At 43.9% G+C, this 19,823-nt stretch overlaps 1 protein-coding gene and 1 pseudogene across 2 annotated transcripts in view; one reads left to right on the plus strand and one right to left on the minus strand.

Annotated features, from left to right (window-relative positions):
- Positions 1-847, minus strand: part of LOC308171650 (ATP-dependent RNA helicase A protein-like) — a 31,060-nt pseudogene extending 30,213 nt beyond the window's left edge. The window contains exons 1-2 of the transcript in view: positions 737-847; positions 305-445 (exon numbers count right to left, since the gene is read on the minus strand). The product of the transcript in view is annotated as an ATP-dependent RNA helicase A protein-like (transcript). The remainder of the gene's footprint in view (positions 1-304; positions 446-736) is intronic.
- Positions 1-9,766, plus strand: part of LOC308171964 (testicular spindle-associated protein SHCBP1L-like) — a gene marked incomplete at both ends in the record, with an annotated part of 43,177 nt that extends 33,411 nt beyond the window's left edge. The window contains 7 exons of the mRNA XM_080546876.1: positions 5,750-5,836; positions 6,163-6,381; positions 6,536-6,647; positions 7,979-8,132; positions 8,303-8,553; positions 8,784-8,903; positions 9,515-9,766. Coding sequence (XP_080403002.1) covers positions 5,750-5,836; positions 6,163-6,381; positions 6,536-6,647; positions 7,979-8,132; positions 8,303-8,553; positions 8,784-8,903; positions 9,515-9,766 — 1,195 coding nt within the window. The remainder of the gene's footprint in view (positions 1-5,749; positions 5,837-6,162; positions 6,382-6,535; positions 6,648-7,978; positions 8,133-8,302; positions 8,554-8,783; positions 8,904-9,514) is intronic.
- Positions 9,767-19,823: the final 10,057 nt, after the last annotated feature.

Genomic DNA, 19,823 nt, shown 5'->3' on the forward strand with positions numbered 1-19,823 from the left:
CCTAGTGTTCTAACCACCACCAGCCTCCCCTAGTGTTCTAACCACCACCAGCCTCCCCTAGTGTTCTAACCTCCACCAGCCTCCCCTAGTGTTCTAACCTCCACCAGCCTCCCCTAGTGTTCTACCACCACCAGCCTCCCCTAGTGTTCTACCACCACCAGCCTCCCCTGCCTTGGTCTAAATGTCAAATGGCTAAAAAACTCAACACACAGACTGTCCAGCCAGGCTACAGGACCATGACATGAAGATGGTGGAACCTCCCCAGGTCTGATACTGTCCCATCATATATCTAGTGGACACTGACCGCCAGGGCTGGGACCTCCGCAGCGTTCATCTCTCCAGCTCTGACCAGGTAGTTGACGAAGTCCCTGGCAGCGTTGGACTGGGCGTCTTTTTTACTGGTGGAGTTCCCCATCCCAGTGTAGTTGAACCCCTCGATACGAACCTAAGACCAGGAGGAAGAGGAAGAGAACGAAGATGAAGATGAGGAGGAGGAGATCAACGATACATCACACTTCAATATGGGAATGTTGTTTGGAAAAGACTGCAAAAGACAACAGAAAGAGTCAAGACTTCAACTTCCACCTGGGAACACCACCACTAGCGTGTCCTTGAGTAAGACACTTAGCCCTAGGTTACTCGAGGGAGACTAATCTGTAATCGTAAGTCACTTTGGATAAAAGCATCTGCTAAATAGTTCAAATGTAAATGAACAACAACAACAACAAAATCACACCTCACAGAGAAAGTTCTGCCTGTTCTTGTTCCCAGCTGCTCTGATGTCATAGTTGGGAGTCAGTTTCTTCTTGCCGCACCAGGCGTAGAGGAAGTTCTTGATGTCCGCCATAGTGGACATGTGGGTCAAAGCAGCTGATCTATCAGAATCAGAATAATTGTTTATTGCCATGTATATTCGCATATACAGGAAATTGACTTGGTGTGGTTGGTGCATAAGACATAAAGATACAAACAACAATATATATATATTTTAAATGCAACAATAATAAACAGTGATAAACAACACTATATAAGCAAAGATAGTTTAAAAAGACAATGACAGAAAGAGGCAGTAGAGCAATAACTATGTAGGCTGTAAATTAGACTGTTAGATTCGTTTATTAGATGTAAAACTAATATAGTGACACTGGCTAATATACGAGTTAACTGGCCACAACACAGCCTGTTACCATCTGTAGTTGTGTATCGAATCTAAGGTATGTTTGTAAGTTATAACATAGCTTAATAGCTTACTAGAACTGTCAGATGTGTTGTGTTTCATGTATAAATGAGTCTGAGTCTAAAGTCGACCTGATAGCCATCGGCGCCAGCATATCTGGGCCAGACTAGCTTGCAAGATAGTGGACCTGATGAGGCTTCAGCAACGCTGGGTATAGGATACCTAGACTTGTTCAACTGGTACCAAGCTGATTATGGACATGACAGCTGAGATATCCCACCGTGCATGGAGCAGTACTAAAGAGATATCCCACCGTGCATGGAGCAGTACTAAAGAGATATCCCACCGTGCATGGAGCAGTACTAAAGAGATATCCCACCGTGCATGGAGCAGTACTCAGGCATGAAAACAGGTCGGGGTGAAAAAGGTGAGAAGGATATGAGACCCGGATCCTGCTAGGGCAGTCGGAGACTGAGAGCCAAAAAAGATTATTGGGGTACCAGAAAGAGACACATCATAGCCTACATGCGGGCTCACAAAAGCTCTCCCTCTCACTCTCCCTCACTCACACACACACTCCAATAGGCTACGAGACCAGTGGCGTCATTTCAGCAAAAGCCACGATATGGCATGGTACCGAATGGGGGGGTAGAGGTGGATTTTTCCCCTCCAAATCAGTTATGCAATAGTCAATTTTAGTGAGTTGTTTCTGTACAAAAACTATGAAAATATGAATGTATAATTAAGTGCAAATAAAGTATCTTTACATGTTCACATGTAAACATACACATATGTTGTATAAGAAACTATTCTGACAACTTCTCATGAAATGCGCAACAGTGCAGCTTTAATATAAGCTAGTACAGTGTTTCCCAAACTGTGGGGCGTGGGGGTACTGCAGGGGGGGCGCGTTTTTAAATTTATTTATAATAATATATATATATATATATTTGATGACGCCCTTAGTCTGTGTCACCGCTGGACTGGCCATACAATCTACCTGCCCGCTGGCAGGTGGGCCACGCTAGTTTTGGGCCGGTCGGGCCGCCCCCCAAACTAAACCAAACTAGCACGGCCCAAAATAGTGCGGCATCAACTAGCGCTGAATCAAGCGGCGGCCCCCGTTTATACTAACACATGAATCAAGCGGCTGGCCCAATCACATGCTTAGGCCCTGCTGTCCATCGGCCCCCTCCCCCACTCTGATCCCTCGGCCGACAACCCAAGTGCAGTGTCATGTTCGTAGATAAGATAGTGAAAGGGGGTGCCCAGAAAATTAGGGAGAAAAAAAGTAAGAAGCTAGCAGAGGATGCCTCAAAATGTCAGAAACTGACAGATATGTTCTCTGGATCGACTGTGGGGGCTAGGCCTACTACAGATACAGCAGCCATGTCTCATCACCGTGGAGTACGTCAACAGTGAGTGAGTACACTGGTTCACACTTGCATTGGTATACTTGCTGTCCATGTCACTTACTCCGCTCTATAGTTTTTTTTTTATTTTTTACAAATGGTATATTCAACAGACTGCCAGCATGTTGATCGGCGGTGTCGGACCGATTGTGTTGGGCCGGTCTGAGCCACATGGCAGGGCCTAATTTTTGTCCCAGTCCAGCCCTGGTCTGTGTACTACGGTAGCAGTCGCACTGTTATTCTGTTCTTGTATGAAGGTACGTCCTAATGCTGAAGAGAATGCCGAGTCTGCTTTACTTATTGTTCATACGCGATTCATGTGCACCCAAGCTCAACACATATACCATATATCTGCCATATATCATACTTCCGTTATATATCGAAAAATATGATGATAAATACATATAAAACGGAGGTATGATATATATATATGGCAGTCTCACGCGCCTGTCACGTCTCCGGTACATTAGAACTTCGCATCCTTTGATACATATGGTGGGATGTACAACCAACAACCATTGAACAACTAGCTAGCTAGCTAGAAACAATCTAATCTATAGCTTTCCCTTTATACTGTTTAATGGTAATAATTGTTTTGTTATAAACCCATTGTGTAAAAGCATAGAAGAAAAATAATGAAGTGCTGAATATTTACAATTTGACATGAAAAACACAAAACGTCGATCGTTGGTCTCACCTCAAGTTGAAGTGTGACGTCCAAACCCTTCCTCCCCTACTAAAGAGATACTGCGCCAGACTCGGTGTTTGCGAGTAGTTCCATCTCACACAGTTATATCACAACAACGGCGACCCGCTTGGGCCATATATAAGCCTACTGAAAAAGGTATGCACTCACTGCAATGTATGTGGCTTTGGATAAAAGAGTCAGCTAAATGGCATATATTATCATTATTATTATTATTATTATTATTATTATTATTATTATTATTATTATTATGGACGGAGCAGTATTCAGTCTCGCGCTTCAATTTTCAAAACCTTCCGCTTCCATGATCTCGCGAGACAGACCGGAGTTCATTCGAATTTTTCACCAACTGCCGTTTACGCCAGACTCCAGGGTATTTGGGAGTAGCTACAACATCTCACACAGGTATCACTAAACTATATAGAATATAAATTATCGAACAAAGTTCAGACGATGGCGACCTGTTCCCCAGAGCCACCTCCTCCTCCGGGTGAGGATGAAGCTGTTAGTGAAGAAACGACATCGAGAGGCAGTGACTCCAGCGAGGCGTCGACCCTCCAGAAGGCCTCGTCCAACAGTCCTGATCTGACCGGCGACGAACCTTCTGTCATCGTCAGGAGCAAAACCACTTTCACCAGAGGGGAACTTTTCCGTCCCAATCCCGACGGCGACGAAGAAGAAGAAGAAGATGATGATGATGGTGATGAAGAGGAGGCTCACATGTTGCCCCAGATCTTCATCTCCCACCAGGCGCACACGTATGACGAGCGGGTCGCCCTGTTCTGTGATCAGATGATCGCCAAGCAGCATTCGGTGAGTCAGCTACCTTAGCTAGCTAGCATGGCTCTAACTTTCGTGACGTTAGAATTATAAGGTTCTATCTCCATTTTTGTCAAAATTGAGTTTTTTACATAATCTGATCCATTAGGTGTTTATTAATGCCTGTGTGGTGTTATTTTTTTAAATGTTGACATTTTTGAGTTAGTAATTCATAAAATACAAAGGTTCCATCTCACAAAACATAATGGAATGTAAACACTTTGACGCTCAATATCTCTGAACTGCCCTAAACGGAGATAGAACCTTATCATTCTAAGCTCACGACATATTTGATAAACATCTCATTTGTCACTAAATTGACTTTTAGGCAGAAGAGGCGGATGCAGCGATCGCCGTGTACATCGTTGACAAACTGGCCAGACAACAGTCTTCTTGGACCGCAGTGTGGAAAGCTGCCCCCGACCTCTTCCTGGTTGATATTGCTGATGTCAATCTGGTCAACTGCGATGATATTGTCGGGGACCTGCCTTCCATCGGTGTGCTCGTCGAGGTATCAAGTGTTGTATTTACTTTGACTGAATCAAATTGAATAGCGGGGTGTGTGGCTGTTAGTGTACAAAGTCAGAGATAGATGACATTCGCTCGCAAGTTCGTTGCAACCTTAACTATGCTTAAGTGTCAGCAAACACTTTCTTTGACAGGGGCTCCCTCTAGCGTTTGAAACAAAATACACAGTAGGCCACATTCAACTGTCAACCTCCAGTTGCAGTTCATGGTTGTTTGAAATATTAAGAACAATAAACACTTTATTTCATTATCTCCTCTAATTTGAGTTATTATTATTATTATAATTGTGTATGTCTAGGTCAACTGTTCACCATGTGAAGACAAAATGGTCCCTCTTCGAGTGTCAGTCTCTGTGGCGGAACCATTCTCCTCCAATATCACCAACCTGCCAAGAAAGCTGGTTGAAGAGGTCCTGAAGGAGCAAGATAACTTTGTGCCAATCTTGGATGTCTATCCTGTACAAGGGTTGGGCCCTGCTGTGGATAGCATTGCAGAGTGCCTGGAACATGCAAGGTAAATACTAGGGGGCGGCAGTGGCTCAGGAGGTAGAGCCGGCGTCTAAGGTTGGCAGTTCGGCGGTTCAAACCATGGCTGGTTATGTGTCAAGGTGTCCTTGAGCAAGGGTCGCCAGGGTCGCCATCTATGGCCGCATAAAATAACAAATTCCAACAATTGACTGACAACTTGATTGCATGGCAATAAAACTTTTTTTTTTTCTTTTACTTTGTATTATTATTACTATTGAGGATATCTGAACATTGAAACCCCAAGGTTTGCCAGAAACAGATAAGCCTGGTCTTTGACTACATACAAATCTAAATAGAAAACCTAAATTGGAGGTTGCATTTTAGTCTAGATTTAGGCTTACGGCTTTAGTTTAGGCTTAATCTGTGTCTAGGTCCTCTGCAGCTCATCCAGAATGCTGCCTCCAGTCTGGTGTTCAATCTCCCCAAATTCTCCCATGTATTTGTCGCTTTGGACAAAGGTGTCTGCTACATGCCAACAATGTAAATGTAATGCAGTGTAGGTCAGCTTTTGACACCTGAGATCTTGTGCACAGAATTCTTGCAGGTTAGAGTACAGCCTGTATGAATCTCTCTGCTGCAGGTTTTTCTACGATTTCCTGTGGAGAGACTGGGACGATGAGGAGGAGTGTGAGGAGTACGCTGGGCTCATTGAGAAACGCCTTCAGCTGTGAGTAATAACCATGTTTACTATGCATGCAATTGGAAATATGACTCTGTCTGTGTTTCTTTGACATACCTTGATTACATAATCATCATTGACAATTGGTTGTGATTATTTCTCAGTTTGGTATTTCACTTTGTGGTAAAATTATTATTATCTTCACAAAATATAATGTTAAAGTGACATTGACACCATTGGCGGTATTCTGATTAATACACAACATCGTCTGTATATATTAGTTCATAATTAGTGTATAATTCGTTCATTGATGTTCGTGCTGAATCAAAGAATAAAGACCACTTCAGGGCAGGACACTTCATGCTCTGTTCCAGCTACTACGACACCCAGGATGGAACCATCCCTGGTCCGCTCAGCGAGCGCTACAGGAAGACCCTGAAGGAGTACCGCAGGAAGCGCCAGGAGCTGACCAAGTTCCAGACCAACATCCACGGGGAGGCCCTGCCATGGGAGGCTGTGGAGTGCTGGAAGAAGTTCTACGACTTGTCCATGATCTGTAACCTCCTGAAGATCTGGGAGGAGCTGCGCCTTCGGTACCGACACGCCCTGTACCGATACCAGTACCCACACTGGTCACACCATAGCCCTGGGTCACATACATATACATATTTTAACTATACATATTTTATTATTCATAACCTAACCTATATATATATATATGTGTGTGTGTGTGTGTGTGTGTATAAGGGTGGGATGGCATGGGACTTTCTACTGCCAGATATCCAAGCGCAGAAAGGGCCAGAGAGGATCAGGGAAGAGTGTGACACATATCGTGGCCCAGATGATGACAACAGACATGGTGGGTCTGCTTCTCCTCAGTCTGCTGCACACATGTGGAACATGAGTGGTGACAACTTAGTTGTGTAGTAGGAGTCGGAGCTACAGCTGTTTTGCGTTATTTATTGTTGTTTATTACAGAGGTTTGATCAGATCACAGCTTTGCTGTACACCATATAGCGTCTAGGGCAGGGGTCGGCAACCCTAAATGTTGAAAGAGCCATATTGGACCAAAGAAACAAAAAACTAATCTGTCTGGAGCCGCAAAAAATGAAAAGCCTTATATAAGCCTTATAATGAAGGCAACACATGCTGTAAGTGTATATATAAGCTATATTAGCCTACTATCAAAATTACTAAGTAGGCTACAAATACATAAGCCTTAGCACATATGCATACAACCGAATGCAAACGTATTGTGCTTTACAAAAGTTAAACACTAGGATAGCATAAAGGGGGTCTGGGGGGTTCCCCCCAAAAAAATTTTTAACAGAGTAGATGCAATTTCGTGTATTCTGGTGCCTTTTAACAGGTGGGTTGATACTTTTATCTGGCTATACTAGCATGAGAAAAAATATGGATACATTTGTAATTTCATCCGGAGGAAGTGAGCAAACCAAGAGATCAGCCAAAAAATAGACAAATCTACAGACTGTAGACTACAGTACCAAATGAAAACTAGCCTCCCTCATCCTCTTTTCACTATTTACTATCTAAACCCTCTCAGACCCACAGGAGCGCCGGCGCTCCCAAATATCATACCTTCTTTAGAAGTTCATAATTCGGAAACGGTTTGAGCTAAAGACAAGCCGATTTTTGCATTTATAAGTAGGCAAATAGCGCTCCCTGGGAAGCTCCCGTTCATCGATGTGCGTCGCCGATGTCCGTCTATAAATCTAGCCACAAAGTTGTAGACAATGTGGATAGTTTCTTTCTTTGCCTGCCGCAGTACTTCGTCAATCCCTGTGGATATAGGTCTACTCTTGAAAAAAAAACGGCACATCCAGTCTCGTGTTGGGTCCAGTCAAAATGTATAATACTAGTCATGTGCCAACATATCCGAATCCTATTGGCCCACGTACAACATTACAGCGTAAGCAGGGAGTTGTAGTTCAAGGAGAGAGACCGCGGCAACGTAAAAAATAAATAATCGTTGTTAATTTCCATATAATTTGTGGTCAAAGCCACAGGGAGCCACTGAAGATGGGCAAAAGAGCCACATGCGGGTTGCCGACCCCTGGTCTAGGGGCTATAGGGAGTAACAATATGATAAACCAGGGGACAAGAACCAGAGGCAATGGGAGAATATAAATAAATATAAATGAACCGTTTATTCCACCGTGACCCACACAGATCAAGAACTTCTCGTCAGACACTCTGATCCTGCAGCACAGCAACCTGTCAGCAGCTCTGGACTCCTGCTTCTCCGGTGACACGGTGGTGGTGTTCCCAGGAGAGTACCAGGCCGACGCTCTGGCGTCCCTCACTGATGACATCATCATCAAGGGTGAAATACCTCCTTCTTCCAATAATACCAAGTCTGAATGTATTGTGATGAACCGACGAGAAAGAAAATGTTCGATGGACAATAAAGCTCTTGGGATTTCAATGTGGGATATAGATATCGGTGTACTGAAAGGGAAGGTAAGAGTTTTGAAACACCCCCCCCCCCCGCAGGAGAAGGAGAGAGGCACGAGGTGGTGTTCTACTCCAGCCCGGCCCAGGACAACTTCGTGGCGTCCAAATCGTCCGAGGTGACGTTGATGAACCTGACGCTGGTGCAGCACGGGACCTGCAACGGCGTGGTGGTGGTGGAGTCAGGACAGACCACCCTGGAGAACTGCACCCTGAAGTGTGACGGCACGGGGGTGTGTGTCCTGACCGGAGCCTCGCTGGTCATGAGGAACTGTGAGATCTTTGGCGCTCAGGTACAGACGCTGCTCTCTCCCTCCGCCAGGGTCGTCATTGTAATGCGTGGAATGGAATGACGTGTGTGTGTGTGTGTGTTTGATGCCATTCCTCATTCTGTTCCATGCATCATCAATGAGACCGTCCTCCAATTTCTACCTCTGCTGGTCAAACCTGGGCAGGCAAGGTTAGGTCCAGGCTAGACCTGACCTGTTAGTGGTGGTGTTGATGGTGTTGGTGGTGTTCTCAGGGAGCAGGGGTGGAGCTGCACCCCGGCAGCACTGCAGAGCTGCATGGGAACGAGATCCACCACTGCGGCCAGCAGGCCGCTAAGGACTCCAAAGACTCCCGGGGAGGAATCTTCCTCAAGGTGACTGGAATAACGGAAGGCTTTTCATAACTGTCTGGAACACGACTCCTCATGTCCTCTCCTGTCCTGCACTCACTTAGTCCTCAAAAAGCATCAGAGGAGAATATGGAACATGTGACGGCAGCTGGTGAAAGGGGGAACAAGTCGGCAACCAATCAAAATGTTCTGACTTTTATTCAGAAAAACCTAAATACATTTAAACGTTGTTGAAAACCAATGACACGCTCGCTAGTCAAGCCAAAATATTGCAATGCAATGGATTCAGTGAGTAATCCCTACTACTACCTATATGTGTAGAGTAGTGGGGATTACTCACCGAATCCATTGCATTGCAGTATTTTGGCTTGACGAGCGAGTGTGTCATTGATTTTCAACAATGCTGAAATTCATCAAAAAATGTTCAGCATAAAACATTTGGTCGGTTGCCGACTTCACCAGCCGCTGTCACATATGAGGAACCTAGATCTTCACCAGCGTGTCCTCAGTAAGACATGAGTGGAGTACAAAGAGGACCTGAGGAGTCGTGTTCTTAAAAGTCAATAAAATCGATCCTATGTCAGTCGATGATCAATAACGTCCTGTTCTGACGGACCTCCTCCCCGCGACCCCAGGTCCTCCCTCAGCCCCAGCTGAAGCTGTGCAACAACCACATCCACGACAACAGCGGCTACGGGGTGACCCTCCTGGTCCCGGACAGCCTGTACAAGGCCAGCCAGGAGGAGCTGGGCCAGACGGCCGGCGGGGACCACCTCTCCAAGACCCTGCAGAAGCTCAGCCTGGAGGTCCACGCCAACAAGCTGGACGCCAACACCTTGGGAGATGTCGGCCTACAGCGGTACTTGACTCGAGAACTGCTGCGCTAACTGTGTTTGTTGCACCCTACGCACAAGTTATTCACTTTACAGTTCACTTAATATTGTCACGTTTTCTGCACTGACTAAGCATTATAATAATTGAAAATATTTACATTAAAATAATACTGTTAAAATTCCTCGTGGCTCTTTCATTGTGCACACCAAACATCATTAACAGACAACAGGTAGTGGTTGGAAAAAACAAGTTTTAATCAACAGAATCTTCTAATGGCAGCAGACCTGGTCTTTGAGTTAGTACCCCACTCTGGCCAGGCCCACAAGATGACATGAGATCAAATTTAACATAATATACAAAAAGACATCTAGTCTCGACTCTAGAAAGTCTAGAGAATATAGTTCATGACAATATTTTGGGATTTTAATAAATGTCTTGATGCTCAATATGTTCTGACATGGTACAGTATAAATGTCCTCATCTACGGGACAATAAAGTTATGAACATTTTGAATAGGAAGTAAATAAAACCCTACATGACTGAAATGTCCTAATAACCAACACAGAAGAATCAGTTAATGTGACGCCTTACAAACAGGACATGAGACCTACTTCAACTAACACCCACCCCTCACCCTCACCACCCGCCCCTGTTGCCTCCTCTGTAACCACTACCACCACCACCACCACCTCCACCACCACCACGGTAACCACCACCTCCACCGTAACCACCACCTCCGCCGTATCCTCCTCCTCCACCATAACCTCCTCCTCTGTATCCTCCTCCCCCACCGTAACCACCTCCACCCCTGTATCCTCCACCTCCCCCCTGGTAACCTCCTCCCCGACCTCTCTACCCCCCACCACCACCGCCGCCGTCAAACCTCGCCATCTTAGGAGGCCGTGGGCCATCTCCAAACCTGGAGGGAGGGAGGGAGACAGATAGAGAAGGACAGACAGAGAAATACAGAGACATAGAGTAAAGGAGAGAGACAGAGAGAAATCGGTTATTTCCTGTACTCATAACAGACACATACTACACTACTGAACATGACATCACTTAACTCCAGCCAAGACATTCCCGCCCCCCTGTTCTAGGCTGGTTTTAGAGCCAATGTTGATCATCTACACAGAAGACGCTGCTAATCCATTATTGCCATTTCATACACTATGTCTGGCTGGCCTGCGGGGGTTTATCAGACTATAGCCCTGCCTCAGAAACAACCGTATGCTCCTCACCGATACCTCAGATCAGAATCACAATCGCTTTTGTTACATCCCAGTGTACAAGTACACAAGAGTAACATTCTTTGGCTTTGCTTCCTCAACATTATATTGCAGCAGATCACAATAATAAAGTACAGTAATAATAAGTGATATAGTAAGTACTAATAAAGTAATAAAGTGATAGTAGTACCAGTCGTACTACAGTGGATTCATCAGGGCAAAATACAATACAATACAATGCAAGTAGTCAGAATATATGTATTATTGTAGTGTGCGTGGGGTTGGTTTGGGGGGGGGTAGTCTTTAGTTTTTTTTACCAGTGTATTTCTCCAGCAACCTACCTACCGATCTTAATGCCTACAGATCTACACTGGGTTGTTTCAACACAGGGCCTATCATAATTGCCGATTCCCAGAGAGCTGAGAAGGAACTCTACTCCGACCACGTGTGGTGGTCATCTGGTCGTACCGTGCGTTGTTGGCCATGAGGTTCAGCCCTGCGGCCGAGGGCTTGGAGATCTGCCGTATGAGGTTGAGCAGGCGCTCGTTGGTGGGGTCCAGCTGCCTGATGTACTCAGGGTCTTTGCTGACCTCCACCACCAGGGCCTCCATGCCGGCCCGCAGCGCCGCGATGCCCCCAGACACCCCGTGGGGAACCTGCAGCTTGATCCTGGGAGGAGGAAGCTTATTATTGGATTTGATTGATCCTTTATCTGTACAGGAAGATCTGACTGAGACCTGAGTCTGTTTTACAGAAGAGTCCTGTAAGACCTGTTACAAGTACATGGCATGACAGGGAATACCATCAAATAAACATCCTGACAGACATAAATATTAGTAAGAGATAAATATCATTGTAAAAATGTTGTTATCATAAATGGTCTAAGACTGTCCATGCTTGACCGTGAGGATATTCATGTTTGATCAGAAAAGCCGCCCCCCCCCCACACACACACACTCCAATGAACAACCCCCCCCCCCCATAACTATACATATCCTATTTTGTCTACAATATCAAGTTTTGCACTGTCACAATATGAACTTCTGGTTAGATGCTAAACTGCCTTTTGTTGTCTGGTACTTGTACTCGGCAATGACAATAAAGTTGAATCTAATCTAATCTAATGTATGTCAAATATTGGCAGGGTAAAAAACGATCCATTCCAGGATTGCACCAGTTAAAAAGCCACTGACCAGTCATCCAGCTCGGTCTCCGGTGGAGGTGATCTTCTTGGAGGCGAACAGGATGAGCTGCAGCGGGCTGACCAGCGTCATCCCCTTGGCTGAGATCGCTCGAGTACGGATCTGATTGGACAATAATTAGACCTGAGAAATTAGACCAGTGATGACACGTTGATGCAGCTCAGGGCGCCAATTACTGTGTATATTTCAACGACAACACAACATGTGTCTCCATGACACACTGGATGTTAAACATGAGAAATGTAGTCAACGTCATAGTTGAAAGCTCTAAGAGAGAACATAAAGGTCCAAAATGTGCGGAGAGAAAAAGGATGAAAAAAATATAAATAAACACCATTTCCGAAAAGACAAAGAAGGGCGATGGGTAGGTCATGTCCTGGCTGCTGAACGGACAGTTGACGGAGGACTTGTGTATGAGGGCGTTGCGGCCCTCGGTGGTGAGGATCTTCCTCTTCTCCTTGTGGTAACACACGTTGGGGTAGGAGCCGAAGGTCAGCAGGGAGATGACCACGTCCAGGTTGTTGTCGGGGCCGACGTTGTTGAACATCTGAGTCATCAGACACTCTGCAGCCGCCACGTCAAACCACACATAACAGGAAGTGGAACAGTATAAACGTGAGACAGACTGCTGTGCTATGAATGAATTTAACTGTACAACTAAAACAAAACAACTTTGTTTTAGCTGTCTTTGTTTTAGTTCTCTATTTTTCCAGTTTTACAATGACAACAGTGTAGTAGATTTATTATTATAGTAGATTTATTATATTATTATTATTATTATTATTATTATTATTATTATTATTATTATTATTATTATTATTATTAATAATAATAATAATAATAATAATAATAATATAATAAATCTACTATAATAATAATAATAGTGAATTTATTCTGTATAACACTTTTCTCATCCCTGTAATACACTACATTCTATGGAGAGAACAGGAATAGATATATAAATACAAATGAACACAAAAACATAGTCAGTAAAAACAACAATAACAAATAGTTTAAAAAGCAATGTTTAAAAAGACGGGTTTTGAGGGATCATTTGAAGGATTATCCCGATGCCGTTGTGGTTGTTCATGTATACCGTACCTTCGGGGAAGCCAGAGTTGATGAGGATGTCCTTCAGCTGGACCTTGGCCTCCCAGGTCATCCTCAGGGTGGACATGTTGAGCCTCTTATGGTCACAGAACCGGGCCTCCGCGTCCTCTCCGCCCATCCTGCAACCACAGCACCACTTAACAAGGCTCCCTGCCACTGCCACTGCCACACACCTCCACTACAGCACCACTTAACAAGGCTCCCTGCCACTGCCACTGCCACACACCTCCACTACAGCACCACTTAACAAGGCTCCCTGCCACTGCCACTGCCACACACCTCCACTACAGGGCAGGATGGTGGAGGGCAGGGCTCACTGTAATGCATGGATTGGAATGAGGACTGAGGACTTCCTGCATGGAAGGGAACGAGAACTTCCTCATTCCATTCCATTCCATGCATCACAGCGAGCCCTGTCTTCTGATTTCCACCTCCACTGTTCATTTGTCATTCCTTGAGTGTGAGTTATGAGTGTGAGTTATGAGTGTGAGTTTTGAGGGCCCGAACACAAGCACGGGGCTGTTAGGTGCCCTGCTCTGAAGGCTCTAGACCCACCTGACTTCGTCCCAGGCCTGGAAGACGGACAGCAGGGCCACGTGGTCGGAGAAGCGCGTCCCCGCGTAGTTCCTGTGGGCGAAGCCGAGCCGCCGGCCCTCGCTGACAAAGGGCTCCGGGAAACAGGTGGCCGCCGAGATCGTGCACACGGCATCACCCACACTGGAGGCCAGGAGAGACCAGGAGAGACCAGGGGGAGAGGAGACCAGGACATGTTAAACATAATTTGCAGTACAGGCCCTGTCTATGGTGGGGTGTTGTTTTGACACCTAATCGTATGGAGAAACAAATCTGTCATAAGGGTAATATTATATCATAGATATATGATATATGATATTTGCTCTGCTCAGCACTATATGCTGAATTAAACTGGGGGCCCCTAGTGAATTGTACGGTACTGATTTCTCACTGAACTATTCATCTGAAATAAGGGGAAGGATTTGACTGAGTCCAGGTAGAATGTCTGATCCTACCTGAAGATGCAGCCCATGATCATCATCTTCCCCAGGCGAGGCTCGATGGGCAGCTTGGCCAGGATCCGGCCCAGAGGAGTCAACTCATCATTGGTGTCCAGAGCATCCAGTTCTATATGGAGACATGTCAACATCAGGTTCTACATGGAGACATGTCAACATCAGGTTCTACATGGAGACATGTCAACATCAGGTTCTACATGGAGACATGTCAACATCAGGTTCTACATGGAGACATGTCAACATCAGGTTCTACATGGAGACATGTCAACATCAGGTTCTACATGGAGACATGTCAACATCAGGTTCTACATGGAGACATGTCAACATCAGGTTCTACATGGAGACATGTCAACATCAGGTTCTACATGGAGACATGTCAACATCCAGTTCTACATGGAGACATGTCAACATCAGGTTCTACATGGAGACATGTCAACATCAGGTTCTACATGGAGACATGTCAACATCAGGTTCTACATGGAGACATGTCAACATCAGGTTCTATATGGAGACATGTCAACATCAGGTTCTACATGGAGACATGTCAACATCAGGTTCTAATGATAAATGACAGGTTAACCTACTGGGTGGAATCAACAAATCTGCTACAGTTACCAGAGTGGATTTAGAAGAGGGAGAGGTACTATGGACCCTGTTATATGCTTGGAGGATGACATTAGAAGAGCTCAAGTAAACAAAGAGGTAGTGGTAGCAGTCTTTTTTGATATTGAGAAAGCATATGATATGATGTGGACAAAGGGCCTGTTGATAAAACTGCAGGAAATGGGGGTTGGGGGCAGAATGTTCAGGTGGATTAAGGATATTTTTGTATGAAAGGAGCCTGAGGGTTAAAATTGATGGGGAGGTCAGTGCTAGATATATAGCAGAGAATGGAACCCCCCAGGGAAGCATTGTAAGCCCCTTATTGTTCGATATTATTATTGTTCATATTTTTAAAAATGTACAGGGAACTGACGGAGTGGCTTTGTTTGCTGATGATGGTGCTATGTGGAAGAAGGGGAGGAATGTAGGTTTTATTGTTAAGAAAATGCAGAATGCAGTTAATGAAGTCCAGCAATGGGCTGTACAGTGGGGATTTAGGATTTCGGTAGAGAAGACCAAGGTTATGTTTTTCTCAAGGGGGAACATTGGTCCTGAATTTAAAATTCAGTTGGCAGGCAGAGAGTTGGAAAGAGTTGAGGTTTTTAAATACCTCGGGATGTGGTTTGATAAGAGGTTAACTTGGGCCTTCCACATACAGGAGATGGAGGCTAAATGCAAGAAAGTTTTAAATATAATGAGGTGCTTGTGTGGAGTTGAGTGGGGTGCGTCTGGGTCTGCATTGAGAGCAATCTACACTGGCATGATGAGATCAGTATTTGATTATGGCTGTGTGGTTTATGTGTCAGCGTCTAAATCCACATTAAGGAAACTTGATATGTTGCACAATCAAGCTCTGCGCATTTGTAGTGGATTAGCTAAAACTTCTCCGATAGCAGCAATCCAGGTAGAGGTGGGCGAGATGCCTTTGCATTTGAGAAGAGACCAGCTTGCTCTGGTATATTGGGCTAACCTCAAGGGACACAGTGGGGACCATATTGCACAGCCAGTCCTGAGGGATTGCCAAGAGAGGCTGTATGAGGGAGGGAAAAGCTTTGGGTGGACAATCCAACATAAAGTAGTAAATATGAGCATAAGCAATTTTAATATCAGCCCCACGGTGGCATTCCCTGCAGTCCCCCCCTGGACATTTGAAGAGGTGACAGTAGATTTAGGACTGCTTGAAGCAAAACAGGAAGGGGGAGTAGATAAATGGAGGGTACAGGGATACATTAGGGAACAGTATAATCAGAGGTTGATTATCTTTACAGATGCATCAAAAAGGAGTGATGGGAGGGTGGGAGTAGCTCATGTGATACCGGAAATGGGTCTGGCTATAACAAAGAGGCTGACGGATAATTTGGCGGTTTACACAGCAGAACTTTTAGCCATATGGTTTGCCCTGTTATGGGTTGAAAGTGTTGGGTGTAACAGGCAAGCAGTAATAGCATCTGACTCCAGCTCTGCTCTTTTAAGTATGCAAAATGCATACTCAGCATCCAGGATGGATATTATTTTAGAAATTTTACAATTAGCAAGTGGGATGTTAAAGGCAGGTTTTACATTTTCTTTCCTGTGGGTGCCAGCTCACATAGGGGTGGAGGGAAATTAGTTGGCTGACACCTATGCCAAGAAAGCAGTAGAAAAAGAGAGAGTGGAGGTGGAAATTAAATACAGTAAGGCAGAGGTAAAAAGTATTATAAAGGCAAAATCGTATGAGAAATGGCAGTATATTTGGAACAGTGGGACCTCTGGGAGACACCTTTTTTATTTTCAACCAAAAGTGAGGGTGGATAATAGTACATGCAGGTCCAGGCGTGAAGAGGTGGTGCTGGCCAGGTTAAGGATTGGACATACCAATTTTTAATAGTACCCTGTTTTTAATAAACAAGCATGCAGATGGCAACTGTGAGCAGTGTCTATGGAATAGACCAGAAACAGTGGAACATGTTTTAATACACTGCCAAAAGTATCATAACGAAAGGCGTAGGTTTATTGCTCAGGTGGAGGAAAATAAAGAAGTATTTGAGATGAAATATATTTTACAGAGAAGGGAAGGGAAGATTTTAAAGTTGTTGTTTTTCTTTTTAAGGGAAACAGGGCTTTTAAAAAGAATTTAAGTTAGTAAAGTTAAGAAGCAAGTCCTGTGCCACACTCCAGTCCAGCGGTGGCGGTAATACACCAAGTGGTTGTCAACCGCCAATTGAAAAAAAGAAGAAGAAGAAGAAGAAGAAGAAGAAGTTTACCACACAGCTGATGCTGATTAATCAATTAAACCTGAGCTGTGTTTCTGGTGCTGTGCCGTGTGGAGCCTGTTGTTCAGGTAATGTGGTTAACATGTGGTTTTAACTAATTATGTTATTACGTTTACAATTCATTACCTATTGGATATGTTTAGTAAATTAATTGATTTTTTGTTCGTCAATGTAACGTTATTTGCTGAGTTATGAAGCGAAGACGTCAGTCTCAGCTGTTAGCTAGCTATTTAGCTTTTACTTACTGTTTAGCTAACGTTGGCGTTATTATAGTTATTATAGTTATTATAGTTATGTCATTGTAACACGATGTAAGAAAAGTACTAGGTCACACCCGATTTTTGTCAGATATGCTCCAGTCAACACAGCTTGACCTTACTAAAGCTGTTGAGCTAATTGAAACACTACAACAGACTCTAAAAAACTATTGTACTGAGACATATTTTGATGAGCTTTGGATTGAAATACTCAACACCTGTGAAAGTTGTAACATTTCTACAACTCACACTCATAAGAGGGCAAGACGGATAACAAAGAAACTTAAAGGTAGTGTTATCACGTCTCCACTAGGACAGCACACAATACCAGACAGCAAAAAGTATTTTCTAACTAAAATATTTTATCCTGTCATTGATTGCATGATTGGTGAAATGCAAAGACGATTCTCTAGCTTTAACTGTCACATCATGCAGGGTATCCAGGCACTGAATCCATCCAGCAGCAGCTTTTTGAATGAGGAGGCAGTTAATCTTTTAGCAAATGCATATGGATCAAATGTAGATAACCTTAAACACGAACTGCAGCAGATTAGAAGATTGTTGGATCAACAAGCAACAAATGGAAAACAAAGTTAGTTAATTTTTTGGATCCATACAAGATGGTTTTCTTGGAGATGTTCAGATTATGTAAAATAGCTGTAGTATTGCCGGTCACCAGTGCAGCATGTGAGAGGAGTTTTTCCAACTCTTAAAATAATAAAGAATCACCTGCGCTCTACCATGGCAGAGAATAGATTAACAAGTATTGCAGTTCTCAGCATTGAGTCTAAACGTGCAAAAGCTCTGAATTTGGATGAGTTTGTGAAGCGATTTGCTGCACAGCATAGCAATCGTCGCATTCAGCTTTTGTAAATGTATTTATTTGTATTTTTTTATTATTAATTTTTTTAATAGCAGATTTTGTGGCAAGGCAAGTTTATTTGTATAGCACTTATACAACAGGGGCAATTCAAAGTGCTTTACATTATTTAAAAATACGTTTTTTAAAAATGTATGTAATTAGGAGGATTTTGAATTCAATTCTCTGAGAGACTGGTAGCCAGTGCAGGGATCTCAGGATTGGTGTAATGTGTTCAAAGTTCTTTGTTTTTGTTAGGACCCTAGCAGCGGTGTTTTGGATGAGCTGCAATTTACGAACAGCTCCTTTAGATAGGCCTGTTAGTAGACTACAATACTCAAGTCTACTCCAAACAAATGCATGGATGAGTTTTTCAAGGTCTTGCTTGGACATGAAACCTCTCATTCTTGTTTGTTCTGACGATCAAGTTCAGCGCGCATTGTTCATGTTCCTTGTTTATTGTCTCAGAATGAAAGAGATAATAAAATGTTTTTTTCTCCCACAAACCTATGTCTTTGTAATAATTTACTGGATGAGAGAGAAACCTGTACACACATGCACACACTAGTTCTATATGTAGAACAGGCTGTAAGGGATGATAAATATACATAAATGTAAGACATTAAGATAGCCACTTATCAAAATGATGGCCACACTAAAATATCTGCTTGCCACCCCTTTGCCACCCCATGTATAAATCTCTAGAATCGCCACTGCTGATCTGACCGGCGACGAACCTTCTGTCATCACTCCTCAAACCGTCATGAGCAAAACTATTTTCAGCAGAGGGAAATTTCTCAGAAACAATCCCGACGACGACGACGACGTCGTCTTCGAAGATGATGATGATGATGATGATGGTTGTGAAGAGGAGGCTCACATGTTGCCCCAGATCTTCATCTCCCACCAGGCGCAGACGTACGACGAGCGGGTCGCCCTGTTCTGTGATCAGATGATCGCCAAGCAGCGTTCGGTGAGTCAGCTACCTTAGCTAGCTAGCATGGCTCTAACTTTGATAGAAGTAAAAACAATTTAACACATCGTGACGTTAGAATGATAAGGTTCTATATCAATTTTTGTCAAAATTGAGTTTTTTACATAATCTGATCCATTAGGTGTTTATTAATGCCTGTGTGGTGTTATTTTTTAAAATGTTGACATTTTTGAGGTAGTAATTCATAAAATACAAAGGTTCCATCTCACAAAACATAATGGAATGTAAAAACTTTGACGCTCAATATCTCTGAACTGCCCTAAACGGAGATAGAACCTTATCATTCTAAGCTCACGATATAATTGATAAACATCTCATTTGTCACTGAATGGACTTTTAGGCAGAAGAGGCGGATGCAGCGATCGCCGTGTACATCGTTGACAAACTGGCCAGACAACAGTCTTCTTGGACCGCGGTGTGGAAAGTTGCCCCCGACCTCCTGATGCTTGATATTGCTGATGTCCATCTGGTCAACTGCGATGATATTGTCGGGGACCTGCCTTCCATCGGTGTGCTTGTCGAGGTATCAAGTGTTGTATTTACTTTGACTGAATCAAATTGAATAGCGGGGTGTGT

This window comes from Nansenia antarctica (assembly GCF_963989245.1).
Source record: "Nansenia antarctica genome assembly, chromosome: 16".
NCBI lineage: Eukaryota > Metazoa > Chordata > Actinopteri > Argentiniformes > Microstomatidae > Nansenia > Nansenia antarctica.